Genomic DNA, 19,711 nt, shown 5'->3' with positions numbered 1-19,711 from the left:
CGGTTGGGGGGCGCTTCCCTCTCGTATGCCTTCGCGTGAGAAACTGAGCGAACAAATAAAGGGATTGGATAAAAGAAACCCCTGAATAAACGCGTAAAATAGATAAAAAGGCGCACGAATAGACTAGATGGGGGGGAGAGGGAAAAAAAAAAAAAAAAATTGGCGATTAAAATGCAGAACGGGTAAGTGGAAACTGCAGGCATGCAAGCCTGTTCAACAAGTGCATGTCGCGTTGGTGACGATTCCGCAGATAAAACGTCGCTTAGGCAGCAGTGCACCCATAGGGAGATGTACAAAAAAAAAAAAAAAAGAGGGGGAGAATTACAAGCGCATGCTCCCCTGGCTCGTGTTGACGCGTAACAATATTACCAACATGGATTCATCGTGAAAGCGAGAATGGCGAAGATGCGTTGCGTCTCTTTGGAGATTCACCTACACGATGTGCTTCACGTTGACGGTTAAGTTTGACCCCTAGACGAGAGATCAGGGCAGAGCAGAGGATGAAAATCTATGCGTGCGTGATTGAGTAGGAACAAGGAGCGTGCAGCCAAGAGATCGCGCTGTGATGGTTGGCATGCCGACCGTATTATGTGGATGTGCCACACCTTTTTTGTGCGTATCCTGCGGGTAACCCCTTTGTATTTACTTCCATCACATATGTACCCCCTACTATCACGTGAAATTATTTTCTGGGAGAGAGACGCATCTGTTTTTGCGAGCAGTCCCCCCCCAAGTAGACGGTAACCCCGATTCAGAGGACCTAATTGGCAAAACTAATCCGAAGCCACATTGCATATCGTCACAACGCTTCCCCCTGTCCATGATGCATAACGGCGCGCCGGGGATCAGGAAGATCCCGCCATTTATGAAGGAGCTGGAGGAGGCATACAACATATGCCACTGTGGAACGAACGTGATTGAAAAGTGCTTCTTCGCCAAGGAGGTGAACAGAAGCATAAACAAGAGGGAGATACGTATGTACCAGTTGTGCATAATCCACTACCAACTCAGCAACAGGGAAAAGGTTTACAAAATTTCATGCATCCAAGATGATTTAGACATAAGTAACAGCTTCTACGATGGGGAGTTAAAAATGTACGTGTCGAAAGACGGTACTGTAGGATGCCTCTTCTGTAATGATGAGAAAAAAAGGAGAATTCATTTATTTAAAAATGAAAGAAACAACGGCAAGTTCTTCTACACCTGTATGAACAGCGTACCGATAGATACAGATATACATAAGCGCTTCTTCATGCATGAGTCCTTTTGCTCCTTCAATGCTAGCAACACCCTCATGATTTACAGCGCCGAGACTGATGACGTGAAATTGAAAAAGGAGAGTAGCTCCATGCAAAAAAAAGATTTAGAAATTTTTAAAAAAATCAATAACCATATTTATACTGACACGTTTGGAGAGCAGTTCGACTATTCCTTTTTTAATTTATTTGTCTACAATTTGATGGACAATACGGTAAAGTGCATAACCGTGAAGGACGTGTCTGGGTGTTATTATAGCCCCCAGTTTATTGACGACACTTCTTTTGTGTGTCTCTCTTACCGGACCGTTCCGTACCGATTGGGGATATATGCCTTTAATGTGAGACCCAACGATCTGTACCTGTGCACACTGAACGAATTGGATGTAGAGCCGTCTGACAGGCGGGATGGAAAAAGGGGGGAAATTCCAGGTGGTGCAGGAAGTGGTTCGGCAACTGGCCAGGCGTGTGAGCGAAATCGGAAGAATCACATTCGGTGTGCCTATGCCAAATTGTCGGCAAAGAATTTCAAACATACAGCTTCCCCACTCGTAATTAGGCATGACGATTCCTGCGTGTTCGTGGCGTGCTTGGTCGTTTTTGGTAAGGGTGAAGAACCGAAGCAGCACTTGATGGAGTACAGTTTGGTGCTGATAAAGCTGGTGAAGGATGACACTAAAGTGAGGGCGAGGAGAAATCAAGGAAGCGTATCACAGGGGGAGAAGCACGAGATGCACGGGGAGGGGGGTTCTTACTTTAGCGGAGAGGGTAGTGACGACGGCAGTGATGGAACAAACGGGTATGACGAAGCGGACCATTCTACAAGTGTAGCCACAGTGGAGGGGGGGACGGCCACCCACCCAGTGAGTGGTGCGATTCCCCCGAATCAAGATGACGTGTGCAACTATAAGAAGATCGAAACGGAGGTGATCATTCGGGAAGGCAGCTATACTCCATTCTTCCGGGGGTTGTACACCAACGAAATAAAGGGGTACTGTTATCCGTACCTCTTCCTAAACACAATCTTCTACTGTAGCAAAATTTCCATCGCTGTTCACATGTTCACAAAAAGGGTATATCGCATTTTAATAGAAAACATTTACAACCAGAATGACGTTAGCACGAGTATCGAAATTATGTGTGTGAAGGAAGACAACCTGTTGGTGAGTATCCGAAATATGCTTCTGAACCACGTGCTGGTGTACTGCCTATTCAATGAAGCGAACATAAGTGGGGATTACGTGTACCTCACCAAGGTGCGAAGTTACAACCTAGACTTTACAACATACGAAACGGTTAAGAAGAAGCAGACGAGCATAATTTACGCCAATGTAAATGACCTATCGGAGAAGCTTTTCATGTTATTGAGCCAAATGGAAACAGCCCTCTTCAATGAAAAGCATCCATATATAAGGAGAAAAAATGCCAGCTTTAACATGCTATATGAGAGTGAAGCAGAATTTCAATATGACGTGCAAAAGAAGGGACTACATCTACCAAACTTTAATCTTTTCAATGGAAAAAATAAAAGGAACCTTATTTTATACATCCATGGGGGACCCTACTCCACTTGTCTTAATGAGTACAGAAATGTCTTCATTTTTTTTGCCGCCTGTGGGTTTGACGTATTGTGTGTTAACTACATTGGAACGTTAGGGTTTTCTGAAAAACCAAACATCCTAAATGGGCATGTAAATTCTATCGAAATTGAAGACATCATGGATACGTTTAAAAAGTTTTACCATTACTTTGGCGACTACGAGAATGTCTACCTGTATGGTGGATCCTACGGTGGGTTCGCCTCATGCGCAATTCTAACCAAGTGCAACTTATTTAAAAGCTGCTGCGTCATAAACGGAGTGTACGATTGGGTGCTTTCCGCTCATTCTAGTGACGTCCCCGATTATTTCATAAACTTATGTCTAAACAGGGGTGCAGAATATGATTGCTTTTATAGCAGGGATGACTATGCCAGTATGTACGAAATATCTCCTCTGAATTTTGTGCAGAATATTTCTACGCCCATTTTGATTGTTGCGTCTAAGGATGACTTGCGTGTCTCCCACCATAATAGCCTCTCCCTCTACAAGCGCCTCCTCGCGCTGAAGAAGAAGACCAAGCTCTTCCTGTTCGACGACTGCACGCACTCCATTAAGAACGTGGCCTTCGAGGAGACCCTCCTCATGAATGTCATCCTCTGGTTTTACGACTACGATAGTAAGAAGAAGCGATAGAGCGGTATAACTAACATACCCCCACTGCGAAATATGCTCCATCCAATTAACCCGCCTCCAACCAGGAACAGACTTCTCACCATTTGGAAGTCCACAAAATGGGGGAGCAACCCACTTGGCAGCTACCCCTTTGCGGGGAACCTATCATACGTTTAGTAAAATGTTTTTTAAAAAAAAAAAAACTCTTCGACACGAATATGCCAATGGGAAGGTGTACCCATCAACTGTGAGTACCCCTTCTCGAGAAACGCGTGTGGCACTACCGTTGCTGCGTTGGGGGGCAAAGAGGAAGCCCCGTCACCAGCTCTTATTCATCTCATCCTCGTCGTAGTCCTCCTCCGTTTTGAGGATCCCGTTTTCAAGGGAGTAGATTAGCTCTCGGGCCTCCCTAAGGGGAAAAAAGAAACACACATATACATATATATTATATACATATATTATATATATAGTATATACGCACATATGAACATATGTTAATGCGTGCGCGCAGTGCGAATATACTTGCGCGTCTTCTCGTCCACGATGTTGTGCAAGGGGAGATTGTCCCGATCTGTAGGGAAAGAAAAAAAAAAAAAAAAAAACACACACACATATATATATAAGCATATATGGGTGTATATATGCACTAACGGAGGAGGGTTGATAAAACGCCTTGCTCACCCCGTATCCATGGATGCTGCGCGAGCTGGCGGAGCGATGGACGCAAGTCGTAGTCCTTCTCCAGGCACTGCTTTATGAAGTCGAAAATGGGGCTCTCCAGTTTTCTATACTGTGTTTTCAAATGGCCCAAGGAAACTTCCTCGTGTGCAATGTTGGAATAAGTTTCCAAAGCGTCTTTGCTAAAGAATGGAAATGAACCGGTCAACATAAAGTAGAGTAAGACACCAATGTACCAAGTGTTATTCTTGTCGTGATTTAATTTTTTTATTTCCTGTAAAGATCTGATAAAATATAATCCATACAAATCTCCCTTGCTGTCTATGTTGTCGTATTTTTTATTTTTGCTTAAAAGGCTGACTCTCACTTCGTCCCATTTTTGGTCCTTCAAGTAGATACAGTAGCCATTTAAATTTTGATGCTGAATATTTTGTTCCTCCAGGAAGGACATGGCAGTTATGATTTGGTAGAACCATTCTGCCAGGAGGCGTTCGCTGATGACGTGGCCGTCCAGGAGATGGTCCGTCAGGAATCCACCGCTGCGGGGAGGGGAAGGCACAGTGTGAGTTGCAACAGAAATGGAAGTGGCAATCGACGTGGTAGTCAACGCGGTAGTTAACGCAACAACCGGGTAAACGTGAGGATCGCCCCTACTTACGTGCAGCTCTCCATCACGACATGCACACTGTCCGCATCCTCGTACATGTTGTAAACCTTAAGCAAGTAACGAGGCATGCTGCTCGTTCTGTCATAGGTGAGCATCCTCAGTTTGGACAGGTGGTCGAAAGTGGCTCCGAATAACACTTCTTTACGCAGCTTCCGGACGATTCTGTTCTCCCCCTTGCGCAAAAACTTGCACGAATACAACTCCAAGTCGTCCTGGACTTTTATGCTAGTATTCATCACGTAGCCATGGTGGAAATACTTGGTATGCTTTTCCTTCGGGGCGCAGAGGATTCCCATTGGGTGAAGCGTGGTGACGGAAGAAGTGACAGAAGACAGGTAGGAGCGAGGTTGACGTGAGACGGCGAACCGTGGCGCAAAAAATTTTAAAGCAAAGAATCGGAGGGACACCAAAGAGATGCTTCTACTAAATCAAAACGTGTTACACAACCCACCCACCGGTGCATGTATGCACGTTTACTTGCATGCATGCAGTGGCGCGCTTCTTGGTGAACCCCTGGGGGAGGCGGAATAACCGATCGGATCGCTCACACAGGGAAATGCAGGGCAAGGGTAAAACCAAACAGGTTGCGAAAAGGATTTTATTCTCCAACTGATTTGCCTCACGAACGTGTAAATTAAATGAGGAATGAGCGAAGTAAAAAAAAAAAAAAAAAAAAAAGACTCTCGTATTCTTTTGGAACCCACCCAATGGACAACTTAACCGAGCCGATGGAACAGAAAAAAAAATTGGACTTGCTAATCCGGGAAAACTAAAAATGTGCATTATTTTATATATATTTTTTTTCCCTTTTTTGCCCCATCTAATTAGCATTTGCACTGGGTGAACATAGTGCCTTTCACGCTGGTAAAATGGGGGGCGCGCATCAATCGGGGTTATGCGGAGGTTGGAGTTGTGCACTGATCGAAATTATGTTTATATGGAGATACCCACGGGGGCGCCTCCAAACAGGGAATGACTTATGTGTGCGCTGCCCCCCTGGGCAAGGTACATCACCCAGGAGCATACTCTCAAAGGAGTGAGTTGAAAATATACTCGTCGGGCGAGTCGTTGCGTCTTTCCCGTCATCGCAGCTTCGGCGCGAAAGGGAAAAATCCAGTTACAGAAAACTGGCACATATATATATATGCATACATATATATATATATATATATATATACGAAAAGTGTTATCTTAGCAGAGCAGGGGTGAGTGTTAAGAATTGCCGAATGGGATGTGCTCATGTGCATAAGGAGGGGTGATGCGGTTAAAAGTGGACAAAATGAGAACAAAAAGGAGTAATTTTTGAACAAAAAAAGGAAGAAAAAGGAATATCTGCTTCAAAAGGCCTGCCACAGCGCTGTGTGGTGGATGACCCCCTCTTTTTTTCACTCCCCTTGCAAATCATGGTAACTCGTATGTCCACCTGTTGCCATACCAAATTTGGCCAAATGGCTAATTGTAGCAGTCAACCGTCTGAGGGGGACGTAGGATAACTTAGCGCAAAGACATAAACATATGTATGTAGACATGTGCATGCGCCCCCATACGCAGGTAAATGTTCACGTGAGCGAAGAAGGGGGGACCATCCTATTCCCCCCCCGTGGAGGGAAATAATTCCAAAGTTTATGTCGATCGAAATGTCGTTGTGAAGGTTTTGTTGAAAGGGGCAAGTCTTTTTGTGGTGATATACACAAGAGGACACTTGCATGAAGGGAAAAAAAAAAAAAAAAAATCATGTATTTTTGAACAAAATTTTTTTTGCGTCATAAACTGCCTTGTGAGTGAACCCTTTTGGAACGTTTATGAAGCTTGTAGGAGGTGCCAAATTAGGAAGTTTTGTCCTGTATACGCGAGTACGCATATTTTTTGTATGCATATGTGAACCTATTCGCGAATGGCTTTTTGTTTTATCGCTCCTCAATTAGTTTGTTCTCTCCCCCTGCGAAGAGGTTACAAGTGATTGAATAGTTCTTTGTGCCTTTATGGATTTTTTTTTTTTTTTTTTTTTTTTCCACTTGTTTTTGTTCGGTTCATGTGGCATCACACGTAACGTTAGAAAAAAAATAAAAATAAAAACAACCAGATTGTAGATAAAAAAAAGGGACATTTTTTACTTCACGCTGGGCTCATCAAGGAGCAATTAAGCGGCACAACTAACGGAATGCTGAAGCCGTGTGGTTGGACGTATGGGCATATCCTCACCTGAAGGGCATGCGTGGATAAATATGCATTCCACGAGAAAGAAACATTTTTTTTACAAAAATTGTGAAAAGCATACTGCTTCAAATATATGGCGCCTTTTTTTATTTTCTTCTTTTGAGCGCCAACTCTAAAAAGTGCGCAACTTAACGATTGCGTGAGAGAAGGAGAAGAGCTCCACCTGAACAGATAAAAACACAGCAGAATGATGAAAAAAAATTCAAAGGATATGAAAAACTCATCACTGAATTTGAGCTTGCTGAATGGGGAAGCGAACGGAGCAGGAGACGCAGCGGAGGTGGACGAGGATGATCATTTAGGGCTGGAAGCAAGTGTTGACAAAAAGCCAAAGAAAAAGCTGACCAAGTTAATCAGCCTGGATAAGGCGGCAGGGCTAGCCAAATTTAAAAAGTTTACTCGGTTGAAGGCGTTTGGAAGGTCAGGGGGCGCTGCATATGAAGCGGCGTGCCAAGTCGAACGGGACACGCAACAGGGAGAGGCGAGACAAGAATGCCAAGGAGAACCCACCGATGATTATCCCCCATATGAGAATTCGGGTAGCACCTACCAGAGCAAAAACAACAGAAAAACAAGTTCGAGAGGAACAGAAATGAGTGACGGTAGTCCAAAAGTGAAGCGAAAATTTTCCTCCCTCCTAGGAATGATAGGTAAGAAAAAAAGTACCATAAATTATGATGACCACAAAAAAGGGGAAGTAGAAAGTTCGATCGGCTGCACCCCTTTCGGTGGGAGCGGAATTTCTTTGAGCACGTTAGGCGATGATATAACGTGTCCAAATAGGGTGAGTGGCACGTTACCCCTTTTAAGCACAGAAAGTTCCCAATCAGGGAGGAAGGAATGCTTATACAAGTGTGAAAGTCGCGGTGGAAGTTTGGAGGTGGTGCGAGGTGGGCCAGCGAAAAAGGAAAGGAGAGAAGCGCAAGATGGGGAAAGCGCTAAAACGGCAGAACGGGCACATTCCGAAGAGAGCCAAAAATGCGATGAATGGGAAGAGGTGAAGGGGCTCGCCGCAAGGGGAGCAGACCAGGTCCACCGTTCCCATCGCCCTTTCCATGGCAAGAGGAACAACGCCCTATGCCTAGAGAACATAAAACAACTGCTGCATCTGTGCGATGAGGAAATGAAGGACCTGGTGCAGATCTCCAACTTTGATATAGACCTAGATATTAACTCCTTTTACTTTAACTTTGTAAAGGAAAATAGCGATAGCTCTATATCGACATACAACATAAATCACAGTAAAAATATTTTCGACGTAAAGCAATTCATAGGAAATTCAAATGAAAAAATAACAACGTATAAGCAGAGTTATTCTCTCAATTGGAGAAAATACGTGTGCAACATTTCTGTTCAAGAGAGATGCTATTTTTGTTATGATATATTTGGGGAATCTTCTTCGATATACACCTCTGCTTCATCCCTGGGTAATGCCTCCCTGTGGGAAAATCGCTCCAGGGTAAATGTACGTATCGAAGGGAATAGTGGAAGGGAAGAAAAAAACGAAAAAATAGAAAGTGCCCAATTGGATGACGCAGGAGGAGGTCTAAATGCGCACACCCAGAAGGAGATAAAAAAAGAAAATTACTTACTGACAAATGAATACATCGATAGCACCTTTGATGAAATATATTACATTCAGAGGATTAATGCAGATAACGATTCGCTGTCCGTTTTTGGTAGAATTTATGAGATATATATTTTTTCGAAAAAATGGAATAGCAACGGCAGTGGTGGAAAGGGTAGTGGAAAGTGCACAAATAAAGGGGGGGATGCCCCTTCTGATGAGTCCTCTCCATGCCGCACGAACGTTTCTGTGTATGTGCTCGTAGTTTTAAAAAATGGCCTCCTTAAATATATCATACGGAAAAAAATACTTAACCAAATTAGCAAGCGCGTAGACAAATGGAAAAAAGACATCATCATAAAAGCTGAACATATTAAGGACGCCTCCATACCATTGTGCATTCGAATGATTGAAAGAAATGACGATATGATTGATTACGTCGCTAAAAATGTAGCATACTTTTTCGATAATTATTTGCGAGATTTCATCCACCTCCTTGTTGTATATGTGAATGACTTTTTTGGCTTAGGTGAAAATAGGACTCTGGAAAATTATTTCGAACGCTCAAGTAAAAAAGTGTATCATTTTGTTCAGAAGAAGAAGGTTGGCCTGCGCAACATGTATAATGGTATTGTACAAAAAAATGAGGAAAAAAAAACGAAAAAAAAAGCAAGACAAAGTATCCAAGCTAACCAAAAGAAGCACACATTTTTCACATATCTGTTTAAAAGGAAGAAACAACATAAAACGGTTGACTCTCCTTGTAAGGATAAATATTCATTGTGGATTTCCATCTTCGAACCAGCCTTTTATTACATCACCTCAAATAAAGTGGCGCACAATTACATCATTTATATGAACCATATTTACCTTAGAAGACTACTTTTGTTGTATCTTTTCGTTTTTGTAGTTTACTTGGTAGTAAGCCGTTGTCCAGTTGTTGCCATGTAATAGGGGCGTATGTGTATATGTGTGGAAAACAGCTACTAAATGGCTTCCACGTGGAATAATAACGCAGCCACTTGGCACAAATGCTATAGCATAAATTGTAACCTAGTCCCATCGCGCATAGAGATGATGCTATTTGCACGTGTTATATCGACATGTATGATTTTTTGCCCTTTTGGGAATGTCAATACTTGGGCTTGATATATGAGCGATGGTACTACCTCTCCGTTTTTTTTTTTTTTTTTTTTAAATTTGTAAAATTGATAACTTTTTGGCTAGCTAGCTATTTTTTTTTTTTTTTTTTTTATGCATAGATTAAAAAAAAAAAAAAAAAATTACCTTGCTTGTCTATATATTTTTGTGATCATTTATTTTTCTGTCGTTCCATGGTAATTTTTTTCCCATGTGTATAGGTGCTACCGTGTAATGTTTTGATAGTTGCATATGAGGCGGCGTTTCCTATACGCCGCTACACCTTTCACCCATTCCGTACAACATGTTCACGATTTGTTAAGCACACACCAAAGCGTTGCTTTGTTGGAAGATAAAATTTTACCAGTAACGGTTCTAAGAACCACGTATCAGTGATGCTCCTATCAGCGTCATTCGCGAAAATGAAACTCCACAGTTAGGAAGTATTTTCCCCTGGAAGGAGGGGCAACGGAGGAAAGGCAAGCACAGACGCTGTAGAGTCAGCTTTTATACTACTTTTTGGTCGCAATTTTGATGCGTACACGAATTTGATTCGTTGATCAATTGGGGACATTGTGTTCGTCCCTAAGAGGTAAAAAGCGATACACATAGGTTGTAGGCGAACCACCCCAACGCCTGCTACGAGAGGGGTGAACTCTTTTAACACGTGCTAATAAATAAAAGGTGCAACTTTTGCGATGTGCTGTACAAAGGGGTAATTGAAAAGGTCCCCATTTGGCATCATACATTCTTTACCCATTATGAGGGCCTTCTCCCAAATAAGCGGAAAGCGTTTTTAAGGCGCACAGTGTGCTGAATTTTTCCAAGAGAAATTAAACCTAGGACACTCAGCCAGGGAACTGCTTCTTTGTTACACCTATATAATCGTGTGTAAAGATTGCTCCTCGCGCACCCTTAAAAATCTCCATACGTTCTGTTCTCACGAAGGGAATGTCCTCTTGATTCCCCCAATGGATGTATCATATATGTGAAGCGTAAAAGGGACGAGCGAAGTACCCCTCATGCATTCGTATACATGTGCACGTGCCCACGTATGAGTAAATATTTATGTACACCGAATTGGTCAACGGCACGATACAGTCAATGGTTGCATGAACGGATTGTAGAAAAAGGTTGTCATCAGAAGGAAATAGTTTTGCAAATAAGGGCTTCCCTCCCATTTGGCTAGATTGAATTTACCCTTGTGCGCTACAAACTTCACAGCATCGCATACGCATGAACAAAATTCCTGCATCGAGTGTAGCAAACGCAATGGTACAAAAGGAAAAAAAAGTAAGCAGGTACATTATTGCCAATGACATAGTTGAACGGGCTCGCTTCAACTTACTTGGGAGTTCGTTGCCTCCTCCCCTTACTTTTACAAGAAAAACCGTTATTTAGATAGCACACACAGAAGAAAAGGTTATTTCTCTGTACGCCATTTTTCCGGGCACCACCACCTTATCTCCACATTTTTGTGTTAAAAATGAAGAGCAAATATACAACCACTGCTAAGCATAATAAGGGGTACATATATAGGGAAAGCATACCTGAACAATTCTTATTTTTTTTTCTTATTTTTTACCTATCAATTGTACTGTACGTGCTAAGGAACACACCCTATAAGAATATAATCCTTCTGTACATTGTACCTTGTGTGTTGCTCTTTAAAGTTTCCTTTATATGTCTGCCCAGGTTTATACACTTTTTGCATGAAAAGGGTAGGTATACGTAGAGCGCTGTTCAATTGCTCGCATAGGGTTGTGTGCATTGTGGTTAGCACGAACGGGGATACACATTCACGTTTCACTGATATGCGGGATAACTCCGCAGAGTTCCAGTCCTAAATTGCAATTTTGTGTACCGATACCGTTACTGTTGCGCGTATATTCCACTTATGCGTATACATTGGAAATAACGCAAGCGAGAAACAAATAAAAAAAAAAAATCGCCACCTCCTACCCATTTTTTCCTTTCATTTCTGCAGGATTATATGGTGTAGATTTGAACAAAATAAGCAAAGACAAAGTGGCTCAACCGATTGGACTATTTCCATCCATTCTGTATTTCATTTTTACACTCTTTTATCAGTTGTTATACTACGATGACCATAAAATTGTTAGCAGATAAGGGGGGAAAAGAAGTCTCATTCCTGTGGTGTTTTCCGCACGGTGATACGTGGAATTATGGAAACCTGGCTATGCATGTCTATTATGTGTAAATGCCTCTCATTTTTTTTTTTTTTTTCCCCTCCCCCTTCTGATGCCTTCGCAGCTGCTAGAGTACAACGCCGGGTTGTTGTCCATAATTTTTATTACCTTTTTGGTAGGCGTACACATTTGTTCAAGTGTACATAATAAAACGCGAAATGGCAGCGCATTCTCCTGCCTATTATTGCCTTGACACTTAACATTGTACTTTTCTTTTTCCCACATCCTATTTTGATAATTTTGATGAAGGGCTTCATAGATGACATTCTCGAATTGAAATGGAGATACAAAGTGGTTCTTCCATTTTTCGGTATTATTCTATTATAAACAAAAAAGGGATTACAACCCCGCGGGTTGCCAATGTTGTATATATGTACAGTTTTTTTTTTTTTTTTTTTTTCTCACTTGTTCATATTTTTTTTTTTTTTTTTTTTTTTTTTTTTACTTTTTAGCTAGCTTACCCCTGCTGTTGTCCTACTCCGGAAACACGAACATCCGCATTCCCAGTTTTTTAAGTTTCATATTTAAGGACAGGATTATAGACATTGGCTTTTTCTACTATTTGTACATAATCCTGTTGTGTGTTTTTTGTACCAATGCGATAAATATATATGCAGGTAGGGGGGTTTTCATTTTGAGGGAGATCTGTTTATTTGGAGAATGTAGGCTTTATTTAGTATGCCCTTTTGGACATTCATTTTTTTTTTCTTTTCCCAAAGGAATCAACGGATTGGAGATAGGCCAGAGCTTAATTATTGCCTTTTTCATTTCGATCCACAATTTGATAGTAATAAAATTGCCAACTGCGGCGTGAGATCGTGTGTTGAACTGCACAGTTGTGAAGGCGCATCTCACGTGTTGTCGAACGGCTCAGATGAGTGCATATGTATAACCACATCACTACGCAAATAATCATTCTCACACGCTTCACGAAATCATTCACATGTGTATGGACATGCGTGTTTTCCCCCCATACAGGAAATCATCCTACACATAGGAACTGGGCCAAGCAAAGGGATTATCGAAGGGCAACAAATACTTAAACAACATTTCCTGTCCATTATATTTATACTGCCATTTGTATCCATAAATTTGGTTACCTTTTCTTTTAATTTTTATCCATCCAAAGGATTTGTGGGCAACACGTTAACCTATTTTTGTGGCATTTTTTTAGCAGTTCTTTCGATATTTGGTCATTTCTCCAAAACATTGATATTATTTTTAATTCCACAATTTTTGAACTTTTTTCTTTCGCTGCCACAATTGCTTAATTTTGTGCCATGCCCAAGACACAGATTGCCAGTTGTAAATCCCAAGACGAATAAATTAACGTATTCTCACAATTATACGCTCATAAATTTAATTTTGTATTTATTTGGGCCCCTCTCCGAGTTTCACTTAGTGGTACTGTTACTGGCCTTTCAGTTTGGGACGTGTTCCCTTGGTTTGTTTTTGCGCTACTTTATCGACACGACGTAGTGTCTATGCGCGCAGGCACAGGCCTACTTGGTACTTAGTAGGTGTGTGTGTGTGGAAAAGCTTGTACATGTCATTCTGTACCGTTATTCGAAGCCTGTGTGTGATTTTTTTTTTTTTTTTTTTTTTTTTTTGACATTTTGCATAGCGCGAAATTGCCCTCGTGTTGAAAAATGTACGTTGAACTGAGTGGATGCTTCCTGTACCATTATGTTAAAATCGTTTGACGTTTGCAGGAATAGAAGTGTGTGGGGTGCCTACCCACATGAAATACGTTGGATATAAATTTTTTTTGGGGGGACCCCGCTGTTCGCGCATATTCGGAGGGATGGTTGGTCAATTTGTTGCCACGTACCCTGGGATGAAGTAGCGAAAAATTTTCCATATGGTCGAACAGAGTAATACTGAAATGTGGAATATCCTACATGGATGTCCGGAACCGTGTGTACTTCCCACTTGGAGGGGGAAGTTTCATTAAAAGTGTGGTTGCACTTTTCGTGTTAAGTGGGTCCGCTGGGATGTAGCGCAATACTGGAGGACGCCCTCATCCGTTCGTTGGTTAGTCCGACCATGGCTAGCTCGCCCCTTTCACGTGCACAAAGGTATGTGAACAAATGTGGAAAGCGCGCCTGAGTATGCACGAAAATTTGCACTAGGGAAAGGAAGAAGCTGGGGTAGGCTGGAAAGAATGTCCCCTTTTGTGACTCCCTCTTTAATTTGCCCCATTGCGTGGGAATTGGCACGGCAGACCCAATTGACATTCACCTTTACACAAGCATCGGAATGTGTAGCTGTGTATACGCAAAAATGTATACATACGTAAACACGCATATAAGGAAGAAGCTTTCCCTGTAGTGACGATTTACACAATTTGAAATTACATAAAAAGGAACACGTGGCTGGCACGTTTGCACGAGATTAAATCTGAAGTGACCACAGATGAATACATTTGGGGCCCCTAACGCATCGAAAAAAAAAAATTTGCTTGCTTTATTTTGCGGCTCTTATTGTTTTTATATAGTTACCTGGCTATGATGGCGGTATGCGAGTAGGCCATATACACCTCTGTACATGTAAGTGCATGTGCAAGTACGCATGCGAGAAAAGGGCGGTGTCCCCCCCCGTGAGGCTCCTCCTCTAAGGGATGAGTCATCTACGCGCTTTTGATGCCAGAAAGGGTTACATGTCAATTTACACACCCTGTGGTGAGTCCCCCCTTCTCCCGGGCAATTTTTAAAGCGGGTGGGGACGACGGGAGTTGCTAGGATAGTTTCTTCTAGGGAGTTAATAACAGAAAAGGGGGAAAAGCAAAAAAAAAGAGCGAAAAAAAAACGGAAAAAAAAAATGAAAAAAAAAGAAGAAAAAAAAAAACGAAAAAGGAACAGATACAATTTTACCTGTACACATATTTGTGGAAGTTTTCGCAAAGGCGAACTTTTTACCGTTTTCTTTTTTTTTTTTTTTTCTGTTGTTGCTCGCCGTTCAGCATGATCGACGATAACATTACTGCGGACGAAAGCGACAACAACCTCTTCGATGGAGGAATAAAATTCTTAAAGAGTAACGAAACCAACTCGTTCCACAGCATAGAACCGGTTGTTGCAAGTGACGACGAGGATGCGGAAGAGAAGGATGATCAGGATAAAGCGGGAGGGGCTGGCGATGTGCAGGAAGCCGGGGGACACAGCACATGCACACCCCTAGGCGAGAAATTAAAAGAGGGGCAACACTCCTTCCTAACGCAAACCACTGTAGATAATTCTACACCCAGCGACAACCAACTTAGCGAATATAAAAATATAATTCTTACGTTAAAAAAATTTAATGACAGCGTTGACTCTGCATTTGATTGTAACATTGTCAACCTGTTTGTGGAAGAACAGGGAAGGCAAAGAATCGTGAGAAAAAAAAAAAAAAAAAAAAAAAATAGAAGAGCCGCAACAGGAACAGGTAAAAGAAGAGCGCCAGAAGGAACAGAAAAAAATAGCCAAACTGGGAACAGGAAAAAAAAAAATAACACCACTGCGGGAACAATTGGAAAAAAAAAAGAAAAAAATATTAAATGCCCTACTACCACTTGAAAGTTGTAAGGTTTGTGTAAAAAGGTGCAACACTAGGGAAGAACGAATCGGGCAACTGCCAGGTAAATATAGATCAGTTGGGGGTGTAGAGCAATTCTCCGGAGAGGTCGTACTACCCAGGGCGCGCTGCGTAAGTGGACGGCGCCATCATGATTGGAACGGTAGCCTGGAAGGGAAAAAATCGGAAGAAGCGGAAGAAGGAGAAGTAAAAACACAGCCAACACGCAATTCGCTACATCGAAAGGGAGAACACAGCGAAGGAAACGAAAGGGTACACAACGGAGGGGGTCACCTTCTAAGCGGCAGTCACTTTATCCACAGAAGTGACAACTGTAGAGGGAGCAGTCCGTCGTGCACACAAGGCTTCAATTCAATTACGTGCAGCATGACAAATAGTGCGGGTGGTAGCAGCACCGCACAGGGGGGGATCGAAGCGGCCGTCGAAGTGGCCATAGAAGTGGCCATCGACGCGCTTGACCAAGTTAGCCAACATGCAGGATCAGATGGTGGAGGAGAGGGGAAGACGCCCTCCAGTGAAGACGCCGACCCTGACACGTTCGTAGGAATGAATGGAGAAATATTCGGGGGGAAAAAAAAACTGAGTGATGAGGATGGTAGCCAAAGTGGTTTCCCAAATGGTCATGTCGAAAGGAAAAGCATAAAGAAGAGTGCTCCATTTTTACAGTCACCATCTTACCACCACATTTCGGAGAACTACTTTGCTGTGTATTCAAGTAAGGAAGGCGAAGAGGGATGCCACATGGGGGGAGAAAAATCAGTTAAGTTAGAAGACAACCTTGAAGACCGTGCTGAACTCAGTGAAGGGAGGAGCACCCCATTCTGTGTACCTCCCAATTGTCTAGATAAAAGGCAGGATGGGGAAGAGTTTCCCTTTTTGTGTTATTATGGATGCGGAAATGACGCTCTTCAGCATCGGTCGAGAGGGAGAAAGTGGAGTGCACAAAGCGAGAAAACGGTGGAGAAGCGAATAACCATCCGTGGGAGGGGGAATAGTGTACCAGGTGAGTGCACATCCAGGAGGAGGGTTCCCTCAGGCACAGATATAACGAACACAGAAAACGTGCAAAAGGAAGAAATGGTGGAAGGAAAGGAGCAGAGTGAAAATCCGCGTTACCATTGGAGCAGGAGGAATCATCCTAGTGGTTGCGTTACTAATGAGAGGGTATTGCCAAAGTTTAAGTCGCTTAGTAATGGGATTGAGGAGACGCACACTGATGGGTTGCATTTTATGAACGCATCGATAAGTCAAGGTGTATACCTGCGTGAAAGTAGTGCAAGGAAGGAGCAATGCTACGTGGGTAAATCACAGGGTGGAGTTTTAAACCCATGGGGGGATGCAAGAAGTGACCAGGTTGTACATCCATGTGAAGACGATGGAGAAGATTACACCAAAGAGGGAGTAGAAAGAATCCCCTTTTTGTCATCCTCCGCAGGGATGTATAACCGAGACGATGTGAAGAAGGGTGACCTTTTCGTTACCGGTAATTGTGATCAGTTAGTCCCCCCCTTTAAAGGCCTAAAGGTTAACTATCGCAGTTCACGGGACATATCCCCGGGGGGAAGCGACGAGTACAAACAGCACTGCCAACAAGAGATGAATCCCCAAGAGGAGGAACCCACCAAAGGATGCCGCAACTTCCACACCGAGAAGGACATCTTCTTCGAAGCGATAAAAAACATCATACGGATTATGAAGGAAATAAAAAAAATAAAAACGAATTTGAAAATTGAGAGGAACTACTCCCTACTTATTCAAGACAAAAAAAAAAAAAACGAATTGGAAAAACTCATCGACTATTTAACATACCAAAAGGAGGTGAGAAAAAAATTGAAAAAACATTACTTCGATAAGATAAACAAGGGTCTGTTTACATTTCTTCTGAGGAGCAACCGTGTTAATTTCTTCTTTACAGAGGAGGAGGTAAAATTGCTAAAACGATGGAATGAAATAAAATACACAAAGATGAGTAGTAGTTCTGGAGGGAACACCGAGGGGGAGGGCGATAACTGTAGGACGACCTGCTTGGGGGAGAGTGCTGCTTACGTGAAGGGGGGATCACCGTACAGGAGAAAAATCCTTCACGAGTTGAGGCATTTAAATAAGGTCATTGGGCAGAAGGGCTGCACGCAGGAAGAAGACAACCGGCAGGATGAATCGTTGTGGATAAACGGGAGGGATGAATCGTTGTGGATGAATTGGGGTGACCCCCCAGGGGAAGCGCCCATCCGTAATGGCAGACAAAGGAAGAACAAAAATGTGAAGAACACCCTCCGAAGCGGCTACCTGGCCAGCACCACGACACGCCCCATTTGGTACGAATCATATTTTACACATTGCAAAAAAAGCCAGAAAAATCTATTTAACATTTTTTTATGTTTGAAAAATGTGAAAAGGAAATGCGTCTCACAAAAGTTTAAAAGGAAAATAAAAAATGGGCAAATATATTTGTCGAAGATTTACGATGGAGGGAAGATGTTAGGCCATGTGAAGTACATTTTTGAGGAGTTGTTAAGGAGGAATTTACCCGAGATTGTCTGCCTACACATTAATGATTGCTTCGTTGACGCTACGATTTCGTTCTTTATTTCGCTACTTTTGCTTCTTTTTAAAAATGTGAATACGATTAAGGTTATACGATGTCAGATTTATTATTCATACTTGGGTGTTTTTTTGTCTTATCAGAAAAGGAACAACCTGAGAAGCATGCACTTTGTGTGCAACAGTATTTTTTGGACGAGGCCTCCAGATTTTAGGAACTTACGCGGGGAAATGCACTCCACCAGACAACAGGACAGCTTCCTCCTCTACTTTAACACCAATTATGTGAAGAAGCGGAAGAGGAAGGGGCTATCCAACAAGCGGGGGGATGCCACAACGACGCAGCAATGTGCACGCGAAGGTTCGAGAGGAACTAGTTTGAAAAGCATCTTCCAGGGGAGAGCTTCCCCCTCAAATGGTGCTGCCACTGGGGATTATAGGATAGTCGTGAAGAGGAAGAAAAAAGTTGCCCGTTTTGGGGTGGACGAGTTTTATGACTGCTTCGTCTTGGGGAAGGAAGCAAAAGTGCCGTGCGAAACAAATGTGTTAAAGCAGCTAAATGGATTGGAGGAACCAAATGGTGTGGATAACGAAAGGATCACGCTAAACAACTTAACGAACGGGTTGGACAGCCCAGCCAATGCGTATAACATCCACAGCGGCTCCGGCAGCGACGAGAACACATCGGAAGATTCCCTAAAAGAGGAACTGCACGAATGCCTCTGTACATTCCCAAGAAAAAGAATACAACAAGCGAATTTTTCCATGCTAAAAAAATTAAAGTTATGCTCAAATAAATTAAATGATGATGCCCTCATGTATATATGCACACTTATCAAAAAGGACAAATTAAAAAATTTAAAAGTACTCGATTTGAGGTGGAACAATTTTACCTACAGAAGCTTACTAGCCCTCTCACTAGCATTAACAAACACGACTGTGTGTGAAGGATCAGAGAAGATACACTGGAAAAAGAGAAAGCTACACAAACTTCTACTCTCCGGAAATAACATAAAAAGCTCCCTCTACTCTTCCTTCCTCTCAAGTTTCTGCACATGTAATTTTATTGTCGTAAAAAAATTGGACTTTTCCATGAACGTAATTGATAACGACTCTTTCGCAATCACGTTGAAGTATTTCAAGCACATTTTTCAGCTACAAAAGAGGAAGCAAAAAAAGAACAACATTGGGGACGTCTTCATAAACCTCGATCACAATAATTTGAAAAATTCTCCCTACATTAACAAATTGGCACAGCTTCTGAACAGATTTCCCTCCAAGGTGTGCAAATCAAATAGTGGGAACCAAACCCCCGCGAAAGAAGGAAGCTCAGTTGGGGAAGAATCTCGACAAGGAGTACTACTCAGTTTGCAATATAATAATATAAAAAGAGGTACCTGGGGTGAAGATCCCACGTGGGGTGGGTCTACATCACGGATTAAGTTCTGACGTGGGGGAATGAATTTTCCTTCATGGGAGCCACACATATATCACCCTGTGTGAAAATGTGCGTGCTCATCAGCGGGGGCATAACCCCGATGAAGTAGCTCTCATACTGATGTGAAGTTACTTTTCCGTGGGGGTAGTTACTTAACCGCCCTTTTTTTCTGGCCTCCAATATTGGAATACCCCTTCGTTTGATTGGA

At 42.5% G+C, this 19,711-nt stretch overlaps 5 protein-coding genes across 5 annotated transcripts; 4 read left to right on the top strand and 1 right to left on the bottom strand.

The window, feature by feature from the left end:
- Positions 1-823: 823 nt before the first annotated feature.
- PCOAH_00021580 (Peptidase) lies at positions 824-3,490 on the top strand (the record flags this gene model as incomplete). The annotated part of the gene is made up of 1 exon (XM_020058965.1): positions 824-3,490. The coding sequence occupies one exon, from the start codon at positions 824-826 to the stop codon at positions 3,488-3,490; it is 2,667 nt and encodes an 888-aa protein (XP_019914338.1).
- A 297-nt stretch (positions 3,491-3,787) lies between these two features.
- Positions 3,788-5,110, bottom strand: PCOAH_00021570 (CAMK protein kinase; the record flags this gene model as incomplete). Its single annotated transcript, XM_020058964.1, has 4 exons — positions 3,788-3,878; positions 3,992-4,040; positions 4,151-4,686; positions 4,806-5,110. The coding sequence occupies 4 exons, from the start codon at positions 5,108-5,110 to the stop codon at positions 3,788-3,790; spliced, it is 981 nt and encodes a 326-aa protein (XP_019914348.1).
- Positions 5,111-7,218: 2,108 nt separating this feature from the next.
- PCOAH_00021560 (Uncharacterized protein) lies at positions 7,219-9,549 on the top strand (the record flags this gene model as incomplete). Its single annotated transcript, XM_020058963.1, has 1 exon — positions 7,219-9,549. The coding sequence occupies one exon, from the start codon at positions 7,219-7,221 to the stop codon at positions 9,547-9,549; it is 2,331 nt and encodes a 776-aa protein (XP_019914616.1).
- A 1,387-nt stretch (positions 9,550-10,936) lies between these two features.
- On the top strand, positions 10,937-13,427 carry PCOAH_00021550 (N-acetylglucosamine-1-phosphate transferase; the record flags this gene model as incomplete). The annotated part of the gene is made up of 8 exons (XM_020058962.1): positions 10,937-11,122; positions 11,153-11,459; positions 11,726-11,856; positions 12,013-12,063; positions 12,198-12,258; positions 12,401-12,565; positions 12,668-12,735; positions 12,927-13,427. 7 exons carry the CDS (start codon positions 11,225-11,227, stop codon positions 13,425-13,427), a joined length of 1,212 nt encoding a protein of 403 aa, XP_019914505.1.
- A 1,483-nt stretch (positions 13,428-14,910) lies between these two features.
- PCOAH_00021540 (Uncharacterized protein) lies at positions 14,911-19,511 on the top strand (the record flags this gene model as incomplete). Its single annotated transcript, XM_020058961.1, has 2 exons — positions 14,911-15,322; positions 15,375-19,511. Coding segments are annotated over 2 exons (4,548 nt in total), but the record flags the coding sequence as incomplete, so codon positions are not given.
- Between the last annotated feature and the right edge of the window lie 200 nt (positions 19,512-19,711).

The sequence above is a fragment of the Plasmodium coatneyi genome, chromosome 8 (genome assembly GCF_001680005.1).
Source record: "Plasmodium coatneyi strain Hackeri chromosome 8, complete sequence".
Lineage (NCBI taxonomy): Eukaryota > Apicomplexa > Aconoidasida > Haemosporida > Plasmodiidae > Plasmodium > Plasmodium coatneyi.
Note: the sequence above shows the minus strand (reverse complement) of the source record. Positions and strands in the feature narration are given on the sequence as shown.